A 15,235-nucleotide genomic window follows, 5' to 3' on the forward strand; every position below is an offset into this window, starting at 1 on the left:
AGGGTTTATAAATAAGATTCAACACAGGAAAAGGCCCTAAATAGCAGGTGACCTAATAGCATGCATGCAACCAAGTGGTGGAAGAGCCATTTGGAGAAACCCAAATAGTGTTATGTTATTAAGTAAATAGATTCATTGATAAATTGAGTAGGATAGTGAAAGAGGCCTATGATTTTCTGTCACAGATATAGAGCCATTTTTCTAGATAAATTACCACAACTTGAAGGTTATTGCTTTAATTTTAGAACAAAGAATACCCAACCTTGTTTAGAAAGATTTATCTTCATCTGTAGATCACTCCCAAAGGTAATCAATAACTCATTTCAGTGTTATTAAATGCTTAATTAAGAGAATTATATATTCTGCTAAAAAAAACACTTCAAGGACTTTTCTCTTTTGTTGAAACACTCTGTATTTATTACTGAAGCAAAAGGAAAGAGATGCATGATCTGCATAGACATTGAATTCCCAGCTAACTGTTTCAATGGGACCCTTTTCTCCCATAAGTACATTTTCGATCTTCTTGTTATAATAAACATTTACTAGAGACATTGTATGTACAAACTAATCAAGAAATGTGCACAGATAGCTATTGCTCAGTATGCTAAAATAGTTGGCAATATTGAGAAGGAGTTGGCAGAAGGACAACAGGTGGTTGTCCATGGGGAAGACATATTTACAGGCAGATTTGGTACTAATAAAACGTAGTCACTTGCAAATGTCATAATTTTTAGGTGAACTTCATAGGCAGCACAAAATATTTCAATAAATAGGCCAGCAGTGCTCAGTATTTAACTGTGAAACGTGAGGAGGGGTAAGGACGGACTTAACACATCCATGTTTACCAATCTGGTTGTTTCCAGATGTTTTGGGCCACAACTCCATAACCCCTGACTAGGTCGGGTAGGAGTTTTAGTACAAAACATCTGGAGGCACCCCCAAAAATGAACAGAGGTGGGATAAATTTTGGGGGGGGGATGTTTTGGGGGAGGGAGAGAGGTTTTGGTCTTGTTTATAGAGTGATGAGATGGCCAAGGGCATTTTTTCTGAGTGAGGTGGAGTATCTATTTTTACAAACTAAAGCCACCAAAATAGTTCATTGCAGAACATTTGAACCAGGGGACTTCCTGATTTAGAGCAGCTTTTTAGCCACAACATGACTTCAGCTTTCTGTGACAGTGTTACAAATAAACCCTGAAGTTTTTGCACCCAGGAGAGCAACACATTTTAATGCAGGCACCCATTTTTAGACAAACTATTCCTCCTGTTATGCTTACTAAATATCAGTCAAACTTTATGTACAATACTATAATTGTATGTGAGGTATATAATTCTCCAAAGGACAGAAGCAGTTGAATATTTCCCTTCACCTTAACTCATCTGAATCAGTATCATAGTTAATCTTTGACTTTATCTGACAGCCATTATGTACTTGGATAATAGTTAATTTATAAAACAAATTTAAAACCTCATCAGATATACCTGATACCAAAACTGAGCTTTTTAAACCACAGCTCTGTGTTGTTGTGTCCACACAAAAATGGATATAAAATGCTAGTAAAAAAGAATATTTTGAAAAATGCTTAGAAGGCAATTCTTAGATGTACAGTGGTGCCTCGCAAGACGAAAATAATCCGTTCCGCGAGTCTCTTCGTCTAGCGGTTTTTTCGTCTTGCGAAGCAACTCTATTAGCGGCTTAGCGGATTAGCGCTATTAGCGGTTTAGTGGATTAGCGGCTATTAAAGGCTTAACGGCTTAGTGGCTAAAAGGCTATTAGCGGCTTAGAAAAAGGGGGGGGGAGCGAAAAAAAATCGGAACACTTGCAAGACGTTTTCGTCTTGCGAAGCAAGCCCATAGGGAAATTCATCTTGTGAAGCAGCTCAAAAACGGAAAACCCTTTCGTCTAGCGGGTTTTCCGTCTTGCGAGGCATTCGTCTTGCGGGGCACCACTGTACTGCAAATCTTCTGTTAAGTATATGGATTATGCCACACACTTGTAGGTGCTTATAGGAAAATCCCCTGTGAATTAAGGACATGTCTTACTGTATCACACAATTTCACAATAATGTAAACATAGTTTCTGCTGTAACAACTTTGAGGTCTACTTTTAAAATGTGTTGCTGTATGTGCAAACAAACCATAACCCTGCTGTGCTTCTAAGAAACCAGTAGTATTCAGGCATTTTATGCATTGTATTTTTACATATAACTTCTGGGTTGTTTGTGATTTTTAAATAATTATTGCAATTGACCAGGGTGATTTTATTTTATTATCATTTGCTATTTTTTTAAAAAAGCATCATATTGTAATACTATGTTTGGCCCACTACTCACACAATGCTAAGCCCAAACCATGGTTTAGTGTGAACAAGTGAATGCATGAGAAGATTGCAGCCACTGTGCTCTTCCTCTGTTCCTGCTGCTGCCATGCTACTCTGGCTAAACCACAAGTGGCAAACGAAGAGGAAACCCGAGTTACAGCTCATGGTTTGCCTGGAGCCTGGGAGTTTCGACATAACACTAAGTCATACCATAGCTTAGCATTATGTGGGAACTGGGTCTATATATGTGAAATGGGTCCTTGAATTTTGTTAATTGATTTTGGATTTTGATGGTTATAGGATCACAATGCGATTTTTGTTGTGTATTTTGTCGTTTTTATAGGTTGCAAACTACCTTGAGTGCAGTAATTCAAGAAGATAGACTACAAATTAAAAATGAAATGACACCACTTGTCAGGGAACTGACATCGGAGGGAGAGGCGAAGGGGAGGCTCCCAGATGATGCTGGCAAAGGACCCAGCAGCAGGGGGAGAAACAGCTCAGTAGAGGGGGAAGCCAATCAGCGCAACACCAGGGACAAGGGGGGCAGACGGGGGAATTGGAGAGAGGGCTCCAGGACTCTTCACTGGACACCAGTGAGGAGAGCCCAGGTCCTCCGCTACCCACGCCTTCCCTGCGCAGAAGACTCCCGCGCAGTGAGAGAAGGAGGAGACTGGGTGTCAAACAACTTTTATGTTGGAAGAAGTTCAAGAAACGCCCACTGACGGATTCTGCCAGTGACTGAGGCAGCCACGATGAGAAGGGGCTGTGCAGTCAGAAAGGTTTAACAAGGCAAATTAACCGAGAAAGGCACCAGCTTACGCACGAGTAACTCATACCTATTACACCACTGCTTTGAAAGGACAAAGTGGTATTATCACCAAAAGAGCACGGTCCTTCTGATGGGGATGTGTAAGAGTTGCTCAAAGCTGGAGCATGTCATAAAAGACAAGACAAAACAGCAGGCGGATATTTCTAAGTGAAAATGTGTCACAGTACATATATGAATTGAGTGAACTATAATCATTCAATACTATAATAGGACAATCAGAAACGAAAATGTTGCTAATTTGGGGTTGTATCCAACACTCCCATTCTGCTTGAAAACCAGAGCATCTCCCTTCTCTCTCCTGCAGCCCCCTAAAAAATAGCTCCAGAGGGTTGAAGGAGATTTTGGGGGGCATATGGAGTTAGAGAGTAAGGGGAAGCTCCACTGTATTACAGACTCCCAAATCTTCCATAACATTGGCATGAAATCCTAGCCATCCTCTGTAGGTCCTATATCAGGCCTAAGGAACCGGCGCCCTTCCAGATGTTGCTTGATTTCAACTCCCTTCATTCCTGACCACTGACCATACTGGTATGCGCAGGAGTTGGAATACAACATCTGGAAACTCACAGCTTCCCCAGATATTTAACCCGGATCAAAGTGAAAAATGGCCGCGATATAATGCGATATAAAGGGCATGCTTAGCACAGAAAAAAAATGACAAAGGGTCATACTCACGTGTAAACATTGTGAGAAACCAAGGGATAGCATACAGCTACAAAAACCACAGGAAGAGGGTGGGGAGAAAAGAATACATGTGTTAAAGCACAGCCTTGTAAATTTTCTATCACCTTAGTGTTCTGCAGCCTCTGATTGTAACAAGTGTGAGCAATTTAAAGTCAGGATTGCAGTTTAAAATCTGTATTGCAGTAGCATGTTACAAACTCTGCAATTTCAACCCCTAGAACCTGCACTCCACTATTTCATGGCTCTGTGTAATAACTGTAATCCAGGCGTCATGTAGGGGGGTTTCAACAAGCGCTCCATCATTTTGCTTTCTCTCATTACAAAATTTGCACGTGGTTTTTCTATATATGAAATTTCTTCTTCGGAATCAAAATGGGAGCTTCCTCTCTCCCACCTCTCCTATGCTGAAGCTGAGAAGTCTTGATCTATAAAATAAATCTGTTCACAGAAGGGAGGAAGTGTGGAAGTATGATAAAGAGGTGAGGGAAACCATCTTTCCATGATTAAGAAAAATGGGTTACATAACCGTCCCTGGAAAGAACTGCTGCTTTCTACTGAGTTATCGTTAATTCCAGCTTCATATAATTGTTGTGCAGCTCAGTTTACCTATTACATTTTCTACAAAGTGGATGGGTGTGGTGTATGCCCTTTAGGTTTGTACTAGGCTGAGATTTCTCTCTGGAAAGTAACAAGCAACCATCTTATGGAGAGGGTAAGGCCATATGAAATTGCATGGCACTGAAGCAGATGTCCTTTCTGATTCTATCAGACTCTATCTGTCTCATGTGTGTGCATGTGTCTATGTGTGTGTGTAAAATGCTCTATTTGCACTCATGCGGGCCTAGGTCTAAGCAATACAAAGAAAGCTTTTGTGCCCAGTAAGTCAAGGTGGCGAAACTGAGTACAGTATACAGAAGAGACAATCCACAGTTCATTTAATGGCCATTTGTCTCTTTGGTAGCAGACCCGCTGTGACAAAATACCAGTTCTCAAATATTTAGCTTCTATTAGACCGCACTGATTAACTGAAATTGTGTTAGTGGAAATTGTATAAATTCAAATGACTGAGGCCTAACACACTGACGTAGAGGGATGGTCTCAGAGATGTATCAGACCTTACTGACAACTAGTCAATACACTGAAAAAGTAGTAAATTAGTATTTCATTTCACTATCTGAGAGTGCAATGCACCCCCCCCCCATATAATATTCAAGGAAAAGCAAAGGAAAAACAATAAGTTATCAACATTCCTTTCACAAATGGCACTATAATCAGTTGTGTGTCTAGTTGTGCCTTAGGGAGACAAAAGGAGAAACATGAAAATAAAAAGAAAAATACACCAAAATATCTGATTCAATACTTGCTTCCCAAATTTGCATTTAAGAACAGCTGCAACAACAGCTTCTATTAGTTGAGGTGCATTGTTCTTTGAGTACACAGTGCCCCCTACCAACCTCACTCAAGTATAACCAAGCGGCAGAGACTGCTACAAATTCTTACTGCAATATCCCCCAAAAGTTTTATCTTTAAGATGGACTTACAAATACTGTTTGTCAAACAGAGCTTGCCAATAATAAAGTACGACTAACAGTCAATACACTAAGTTCCCAGATCTTTCAAAGTTTTACCCTCACAACAATCCTGTGAAGCAAATATTTTTATAGATTTCCCCTCCCCTCCAGCTCAAAATAATTTGTGAACAGGGAATTGAATTGATCTCTAACTGCTTGCAGGCTTCCCATGGGCCTATGGCCTGGCAAAAAAAGGTAAAAATTGGGTGGAAATACCACTGACATTTCAGTTACACTTGAATCATGTTCTAGGTCTACACTGTTTTAGTACTTTAACTTTTGAGCATTTTAAGGTATGGTTGTGAATTTTTCTTGACTTTCTTATCTTTTTGTAAACCGCTTTGAGGTTTTGGGGAGTTTTTTTTGTTTTTTACCATCAAGTAGTGTATAAATCTTAGAATATAAGTAAGTGGGTCTACCCGATACCAAGTCAAATGTAATGTAACTCTTCACTGCTAGATCAGTTGCCCCCCTTTGAATGTTCCATGTTACTGGTGGGAGAGAAGGCATGATGGACCAGCTCTCCCTCTTTCTCTTACTGCTGGGTTTTACATGGGTGGGTTACATATTCCACTCCTTTGCAGCGGACCTGAAAGCGGATCAAGACCTGTGTTTCACTCAACCTTGCTCTCTTGCTGCTTCCATATAAAGTAGATATGGTGTGGACGCCATTGTAATATGCAAAACCTCAATTCTTTGATGTATTCGTGTGTTTTGATGGTACTTACGGCACAGCTGTAATTTTAAAAAATTGGCCCAAAAGCTTGATTAAAGGACAAAAAGTTGACACTAGTGTCCTCTCAAATAACAATTAGCTGTACCATCGTTACACAAACTTAGCAGCAATACTTTTTTGTTAAGCACTTGTAATTAGCTAGGTGCTAAGTTACTTGCAGGTGAATAAAATCAAAGCTTTTGGTAGCCACTTTCTTAAGTGGTTACCAAGTAGACACAGCCAGAACCTATAATTAATGGCAAATCAAAACTGTGACTGAATAATTTAAACATACAAGTTCATGCTTTGGTAGTAAGGATCCTTTAGGTTAAGAGATTATTGCTTTCATGTCAGAATTACACAGGAAATATGGACATTTTCATAACACCGTGTAAGATTTTATAAAATGTATACAATAGTTATTGTTCGGTGTTGTTGTTTTTAAGAAACCCTGCTCACTTTTCGCCACATAATACTTCAGGCAGACATTGTGACCAATAACAATACTTGCTGCTCAGTAGTGTTCAAGACTCTATTCAAGAGCTCTATAATATAAAAACAAATGGCAGAGTGGCAAGAAATAATCTCTTGCACAGCAGGAACCTGGAAGATTTATCAGTGTTCAATTTGATAGGATTAGTACTCAAGCATGAAAATCTGGTTCAGATCACTGCTGAAGTGCATATGCTTCAACCTAGATAGATCCTGATGAGTCGCCGGTATCAATTTTATTTTCCAAGTGACACACGCAGCTCCTATTAGGCTTATTGTAGGATAGCAAACCCATTTGTATGGAAAATACAGTTTTGCAGATAGCTTGTTTTCCATGTAATTATATACTCTCCCCATATACTCTTCTTCAGACTGTAAACCTCCTTGCATCAAGGACTGAGCGCGTACATGGGAAGGTGAACTCCCAGGAAATTCTGCTTGCAGACTTTGAACATAACTGCAATTCAAATGCTTCTACATAGACGTCCACTACTCAGAGTAGAGCCACTTAAATCAATGAACGTGGCTAAGTCAGAGCCATTAATTACTCTGATTAAAATTTAGCTGAATTCCACCACACTATACTGATTTGACAGTGATAGCATGTTAAGTGGTATAACACCAACTAATTGCACCGGCTGCTCCTATCAGGTTCTGAAGGTTTCTTGCATCAAATTTGTTTTGGGTTCTGATATGCGGAAACAAACCTTTGAGACTGACCCCACTTTCCCTTTCCCTCCTGCTATTTATTAAAAACGCACAAGAAGCATTTCCACTTACATCTGGAATGAAGCCAATTTCGTTGAGATGGTTACTCAGCTCGGGGTCATGGAATGCAATCATCTGGGAGAAAACTGTCAGGTATTCTGGAAGAGCGATAGAAAAGGAAAGACATATTAGAAAACCTTTCACTCGGAATTTAGGCCTTAGGGATCAGAAACTAAGTCTGCTTGGTGGAATCCCCTATTACAAAGAGAACACAAGGAACCAAGCTCAAAATATTTACTATAAGTGGCCTGCAATCACATCAATATTATGTTTCATTATTTCTTCCCTTCCCTTAAAAGAAGGGGAAAGGGGGGGACACACAAACATTGCAGTAGATTTTGTACATATGTGCAGTTTGTATGTACGTGATTTCCGTATACATACATTTTACATCCTCTTTAATAGGACAACATTAAACACTTTGACATGCTGTTAGAAAGTTTACTTCAGCTGTTAAAAATAATTTACTTTTAATCTGCGCTTGCCAGGTGTGTGATTATGATGGTATTTGTGACGGTAGCGAGCAGCAGTTTATGGCCATCTGTTTTATACCAATCATAATACATAAAGGATCATTGAACATATTTATGGTGCTTGATATTTTGATCTCCTGGTTTCTATGTAGCACTTCCAATAAAATATTAGTGTATCGTCTCATAAGATCAGTGTTTTTTACAAACCAGATTTTGCGTTTGTTGCTACAGTCAATTGATGTTCAGTCCATCAGTTGTAGGAGCCATACAGGATCAGATTGAAGGTCTATCTAGTTCAGCATCCTGTTCTCTCAGTGGTCCACCAGATGCCAATGGGAAGACCATAAGCAGGATGTGACCACAATAGCACCCTGTGACTTATGGCTAATTAAATAATACATGGCCTTTTAAACTGTAGGGGGTTACTGTTTTTGCTTGTTACCGTTATGTATTTTTCTGTTTTTATACAGTAACCACCCTGTGATCCTCGGGTGAAAAGCAGTATAGAAATTTAATAAATAAAATGAATTCTTACTTCTATTTTTGCCTCAGAGCTTTGGGGAGTACTTTTATTTTGGCATGAAAACTCACGTGATCCCTCAGTACTGCATTATCTCTAAGCCCCTGAAACGATCCTTAATTTATATACCTTTCTCCGAATATAGTGTTAACATATTTACGTTCCTAATGAATTCACCAGCCACAGGTAAAGTATTTAAAGCGACTAATCGCATAAACTCGGCTATGTGCTGATGAAAACAAATGTACAATTAGTTTCCTAAAAGCACATTTCTTTTCAAACAAGGGATTCGTGCCTTCAGTGGTTCTAGATGGATATGCTATACCTTGTTAAATACCATCTTTATTTGAACAGCAAGGCTCATAAAATATAATTGCTTTGTGGGATTACATGGTTAATTAAGTGTCTATTGAAGGCACACGTCTTTCCACGAAAATCTATTGGCTGGGATCAGCCAAACAGCACTAGCTTAGATGATACAAATTATTCCTTCAGTATATTTTAGCTGTAAACTTTCAACAGGTCTTGCATTCTCAAAATCTGAAAAAGCCTATACCAAGGCTGTGTGCGACACATCAACAAGAAAGTGTTGATACTATGCGTACCCTCGTCTTAAGGCTGATAGTTCCCATACTACAGACACCTTAAGAGTTAGGGGCTGTCAAAGACTTGCAACCAAAAGCGGATGGAGGCACTGATTTCTAAACTCATGCTTCGATGTGGGATCCATATTCACAGCAGTCACAATTTTGTGAAATAACAAGTGACACTTCTTTGAACTACTATAATCACGTATGTTTAGCCGCAAGAAGTACTGGTGGTTCATTCAATGAGCATCCCCATGTGACGCTGGCTGGATTGTGAACCTATCAATGGCCCAAATTGACCTTGAAGGCCACTGTGTGGGGCTGATGCCTTTACGAAACACCCCTTGAATACTCATGGGTTTAGGAACAGTCACTCATGGGTTTTCTAACAAAGCACAACTGTGGCCTCCTGAAACCTGTATCAATTTCTATATATTGTATGCCCTCATAAAAGACTGCCATTTTTATTTCAAGTGGTGCAAATACCATGAGTAGACTAAATGTCTGGGAGGAGGGACACTTCCAAATATAAAGTTTTCCATTTACAAAACTAGTTTCTTTCATCCTTTAAACATCTCTAAGCTTTTATGAAAGCGTATAGAGCAGGAAGTTCTTAAGTTGTTTACCCCGTACAATTAAATTACAGTTCTATTATCTAACCTTAAAGCATGCTATTTCCAAACTAAACAGAGTTTTTTTTATCTTCTGTTATTTCCGCTTCTGTTTTTTTTTAAAAATACTAGTCCCATCAACTTTATTCCTTTGTAGAATACTTAAACACACAGAGGTCTATTTTCCTTCCAGAAATGAGACATAGATTGTGTTTGCACTGAAGGTTTTTTCTTGTCACCCTGTGTAGTCGGTGACCACACCTCATCTTGTCTTGCTATTTGCATTACAGTTTCAACAGCTTCTAAGTGCCAAGAGCCATGAGGGTATTTCTCTTTTGTTCCAGACTGAGCTACAGATATATTCTTCAGGAATTTTCAAAAGGCACCATAAGCGTCTGACTTTAAAAGAAGTCGTTTGGATCTGCTACATGTGCCATTTCTATATTTTCTCCAATTTATTTCATATGCAGGAAAGAAGCACAAGCTTCTGGGGAGGGAGAAGGCTCTACCTTTGAGGAAAAGCCAGCACCAGAGTACTGTATGTATTTTGCACACACTAGGAGTCAGGTTCAATCGCCAGTTAAAAGGGTCACAAGGTATCAATGTTAGAAAAGAACCTCTGCCTAAGGAAGAGTAATGAAGATACTACATGCACAATAGCAGTTAAAATTGTTATAAATGAAACTGGAAATAATAAAAAGTGCATTAATTAAATCTGTGTTGATCTAACAAGCTGCTAAGCCTAAATTTTAACAAAGTCTTGTATCTCATCCTCTTTTAAAGCCATCCAAGTTGCGTGACCATCACTGTTTCATGTACGAGTGAGTTCCACAATTTAATTATGTGATGCGTGAAGAATTATGTTCTTTTGTCTGTCCCGAGTCTTTGAACACGCAGCCTCAGTGGACATCCTTGAGCTCTAGTGGTATGAGAGAGGAAATAAAGCTTTCCCCACGGTATAAGCTTTTAGTGGGTCTGTTCTGAAGAGAACGTGGTTGAATACCACCCAGAATCTGATGGAGATGATCAGAACCATACTAACAAATATCAGTCACATATTACCCAATATATCCTCTAAGTCAGGGCTGTCCAAGTTTTTTAGAGGGAGGCTCCAGCGATTGAGCAGGGGCATCCCGCAATCGACCAGTAGATTGCGACCGACCTGTTGGACAGCCCTGTTCTAAGTCATACTTGGAGCAAAACAATTGAAAGAAGTGGATTTAAGTTACTTCTTGATTGATTTCAATTGATCTAATTTAAGTATGGCTAACATCTAACAATCACCCTATACTGTTATAATATATTAACGAGAGAGGCGTTGAAGATGATGTACAGTGTGGAGACAGAGCAGACCCACTAAAATTAATGAACATGACTAAGTTAGGTCCATTAATTTCAATGTCTACTCTCAGTTAAAATTTAGTTGTATACCTCCCTATACATGTAAAGCTATATAAGACCTATCAAGGCAGACTTCTAAAAAGGAGGTTCAACAGAAAACCTACCTTGAATCACATGAGAATTGTCTTTCAGAAAGAAGTTATACAGGTATTTTGGAATAAAGGCAGACATACAGGCATAGGCCAGGGCTTTAAAAAAGAAGAGGAGATCATTAGGAAAAGATAACATTATTACTGTTACAGTAAAATTACTCTTTATTTCATAAGCCGCATTCACAATTTCACCCATGAAAAAAAGGGGGTTGGGTCTTGCGTAAAGCATGCAGAAGTCACTTTCCCACCCTCCCCTTTCCCCAGCAAACCCCTAAAAATTCTCTTCCAAAGGTAATTCCTCTGCTTGTGTACAGCACCTCCTCTGATTTTCAGAGACCCTCCCCACCTATACCACACTCCCATAACCCACCCTAGTCAGAAGTGAGAAGGCTTACAAAGGGGAGATGCCAGAAGTAGGTGGGCAATTGGTTTCTGCTAGAACTTTTCCCTGCATTTTTCCAAGCCAGGGCACCAGCAAGTGTATCAGGGACCTGACTAAGGGACACCTATATTAACACATATAAAGGTAAAGGGACCCCTGACTATTAGGTCCAGTTGTGGCCGACTCTGGGGTTGCGACGCTCATCTCGCTTTATTGGCCGAGGGAGCCGGCGTACAGCTTCCGGGTCATGTGGCCAGCATGACTAAGCCGCTTCTGGCGAACCAGAGCGGCGCATGGAAACACTGTTTACCTTCCCGCCAGAGCGGTACCTATTTATCTACTTGCACTTTGACGTGCTTTCGAACTGCTAGGTTGGCAGGAGCAGGGACCGAGCAACGGGGATTCGAACCGCCGACCTTCTGATCGGCAAGTCCTAGGCTCTGTGGTTTAACACACAGCGCCACCCGCATCCTCATTAACATACATATGACACATATAATAGCCTTCTTCACGTACATAAAACACCCAACTATGTTCCGTAATGAATTTCGCATCAGATCAACACAGGATGTGGTGGAAGCGATTAGCAATGTTCCCGAGCCGTATGATCTCTGTACAATGCATCTACACAAACATTCTTTTGATGGTGAATGACTGGTTGACTGTATTTCTATGCTGCTTTCTATGTAATGAATACCAAAGTGGCTTAAAAAGAATAAGCAACAATGGCATAACAAAGCATCAGAAGTACAGCCGAAATCTTGTGCATATTCTCATGTTAGCAACAGCAATCCAAGTGGAAAAGTTATGCTAGTATGCAATGAACCAGCTGGTTCTCATGTTGCTGAAATCCCTACATTGCCGGTGAAGCCAGGTATGAGGGAGCAGTTGTGACAATATTATATGAGACATCCTGTCTATGTAGTTTCTGGAGTTCAGCACATGCAGGAACTATTTACAGGATGAGGAAAGATGAGAGAAGGGAAATAGCAGACATCTCGTCTGGAGAGAACAACAAACTAAGAGTGGAAAATGCTTACCTTCATTGTTGAAATTCAAGTATAAGAACGGCGCACAAAGGGAGTCAAGACCTACAAGGGACGAAAACAAATGAATGCACCAATGTGATTTGCCAGATATTACGCAGTCCTCAGTTTTACTTCACTCACCCCAACACAGCCATATGCTCTGTATAGAGAATGTGTATATTTTTTCAAGTGTTTCTCGCATGCAGCAATATGCATTTGCTTCAAAAAGCATAATGTGTGAAGCAATCCTGAAGTAAAATTTATTTTACTTGTCTGTCCCCCCCCCCACTTCTGTAATGTCCACCAACTGCAGAAAAACTCCAGGTATATTACATTCTATAAATCATTACTTAAAGGTGTAATTGAGATGTTGATCATTACTCTGTTTAGCTACAATTTATTCACTATGTGGAAATAATCTAACTGATATTTTAAAGCACAGCATGAAAACAACAGAAGAGTCAACAATTCTTAATTCCATGAAAATTCACAAAACTCGGGTTTGTTTTTTTAAAGCCAACAGATTGAATTACTGCATTTTTATATCTAAAGCTATATATATATATATATATATATTTGCTTTCGTAGATTTTCACGGGTACAGGAATGCAGGTTTTGGTGTCTTCGGGTGTCTTCCCGTGTAAGAGTCGGGGTGTCTGTGCGACGTTTCGACGAGGTCTCACTCGTCATCTTCAGGCTGGTGCTTTCGGCTTCTTGTTACTGGAACAGAGCAGAATCTGGTGTTTGAGTTCCTATAAATACTGTTGAGGGGTGTGGTGTATAGCCTCCAACGTTCTGGGCAGAGAGGAAGTTCCTAGATTAGTGTGCCTCTTCTTCTTTTGTTCCTTAATTACTTGAGGGATATCTTGAGTGATTTCCTGAGTGATATTCTGAATACCACTGGGTGGGTCATTAAGTGTAGATTAGTTGTTAAAGCTTTTGTGTCTTGACCTCTTGAGCTTGTGAAGAGTTTTTCTGAGAAGATGGCTGTGCTGCATTTAGTTGTGCGCAGAACGTTGGAGGCTATACACCACACCCTCAACAGTATTTATAGGAACTCAAACACCAGATTCTGCTCTGTTCCAGTAACAAGAAGCCGAAAGCACCAGCCTGAAGATGACGAGTGAGACCTCGTCGAAACGTCGCACAGACACCCCGACTCTTACACGGGAAGACACCCGAAGACACCAAAACCTGCATATATATATATATATATATATATATATATATATATATATATATATATATATTGTTGTGGTTTATTCTACAGCATAGAAAGAAAACGTAAAATATGGTCCTGATTGCTTAAGTAAATTTAAGATTAAAAAAATAATAATTCCTCAGCACAGTAAGTCAGCTGAACTAACCTTGCCAATATACAAGACCAGGATGCGAAACTACCCATGCTTTCAGTACCCGTCTAAATTTTGCATGACCCTCCGGCGATGACAGCAATTCATCATACTGATGGCAGCGAGGAATGTCAACTTCAATCTACGATATAGGCAAGCACAGAAAAGGAGGGTGAGAGAAGTACTATAACAAAGCTCCAAAGTGGAATGTATGCTCAATTCCGCTCTGGGTTCGTAGAGTTCAAAGCAGGTATCTGTTTCCATCTGTTTTAGTCTCCCATACTAGTTCCAGGGTGGATCTGAGAATATGTCCTCCCAAAACTGCTGTTCTTTGCATATCACTGAATGGAGAATGGAAGAAGTCATGGGAAATAAGGAAAGTGTTGTGCAAAAGCCACCTAAGAGAGCACAAATAGGTCGATTATGCCACAAACCCATAGGGTATCTTGGTGTTGTTGAGGGTAACATTTTTCCACTGGCATCCCAAAACTCTTGTCAATAGGGGCCACCTTACACTCAGGCGCATACATGTTCTTGGGCAAATGCACACCAGCACAAACAGTGTCTCCCTCTTCAGCAGAATCATACAGATGAAGGATTCTGATAGATTTTATTGTTCTATTACTCTTTTGAAGTACAGTGGTACCTTGGGTTACATACGCTTCAGGTTACAGACTCCGCTAACCCAGAACTAGTACCTTGGGTTAAGAACTTTGCTTCAGGATGAGAACAGAAATCGTGATCCAGCAGTGTGGCGGCAGCAGGAGGCCCCATTAGCTAAAGTAGTGCTTCAGGTTAAGAACAGTTTCAGGTTAAGAACAGACCTATGGAACGAATTAAGAACTTAACCCGAGGTACCACTGTACATTGTGAAGGGTTTTGTGTGCCAGAAAGTTTATTTTATTATCTGTCCAATAATTAAGTTGTACTTGAATGTAATTTCATAATTTCACAGTTGATCATATGAAAAGAAGAATCTTACTTGTCTATCTGTAGGAATCGGAGTGTCCTTGTCAATAGCGTCATACTTTGCTTGAATGTCACCCTAAAACCCATAAGACATCAAAGCGGTAAGAACCTACATGCGCAACTGAACTCATCGCTAGAATTAATGCTACATATGCGGCACTAACAGAAAGGCCAGCAAAACTCATTCATGCAGGGTTCTGACAGGAGTTTTGGCAAGTGGTCCAAATTATTCTCTGGTTCAGATGGAGTGCCCTCCCTGCCCATCACCCAAACCCTTCTCTCGGAACAATGCACAATTCTTTAACTAAAATACAGTGGTACCTCGCAAGACGAATGCCTCGCAAGACAAAAAACTCGCTAGACAAAAGGGTTTTTTTGTTTTTTGAGCTGCTTCGCAAGACGATTTTCCCTATGGGCTTGCTTCGCAAGACGGAAACG

At 40.0% G+C, this 15,235-nt stretch overlaps 1 protein-coding gene across 4 annotated transcripts in view; it reads right to left on the reverse strand.

Moving 5' to 3' along the window:
- Window positions 1–15,235, reverse strand: part of TBCK (TBC1 domain containing kinase) — an 84,174-nt gene that overhangs the window by 24,405 nt on the left and 44,534 nt on the right. For all 4 annotated transcript variants that reach the window (XM_082236919.1, XM_082236917.1, XM_082236918.1 and 1 more), the window contains 6 exons: window positions 14,811–14,873; window positions 13,844–13,970; window positions 12,489–12,539; window positions 11,079–11,162; window positions 7,395–7,480; window positions 3,828–3,864 (listed from right to left, as the gene is read on the reverse strand). In XM_082236919.1, the coding sequence (XP_082093045.1) occupies window positions 3,828–3,864; window positions 7,395–7,480; window positions 11,079–11,162; window positions 12,489–12,539; window positions 13,844–13,970; window positions 14,811–14,873 (448 nt within the window). The remainder of the gene's footprint in view (window positions 1–3,827; window positions 3,865–7,394; window positions 7,481–11,078; window positions 11,163–12,488; window positions 12,540–13,843; window positions 13,971–14,810; window positions 14,874–15,235) is intronic.

The sequence above is a fragment of the Podarcis vaucheri genome (assembly GCF_965113315.1).
Source record: "Podarcis vaucheri genome assembly, chromosome: 9".
Lineage (NCBI taxonomy): Eukaryota > Metazoa > Chordata > Lepidosauria > Squamata > Lacertidae > Podarcis > Podarcis vaucheri.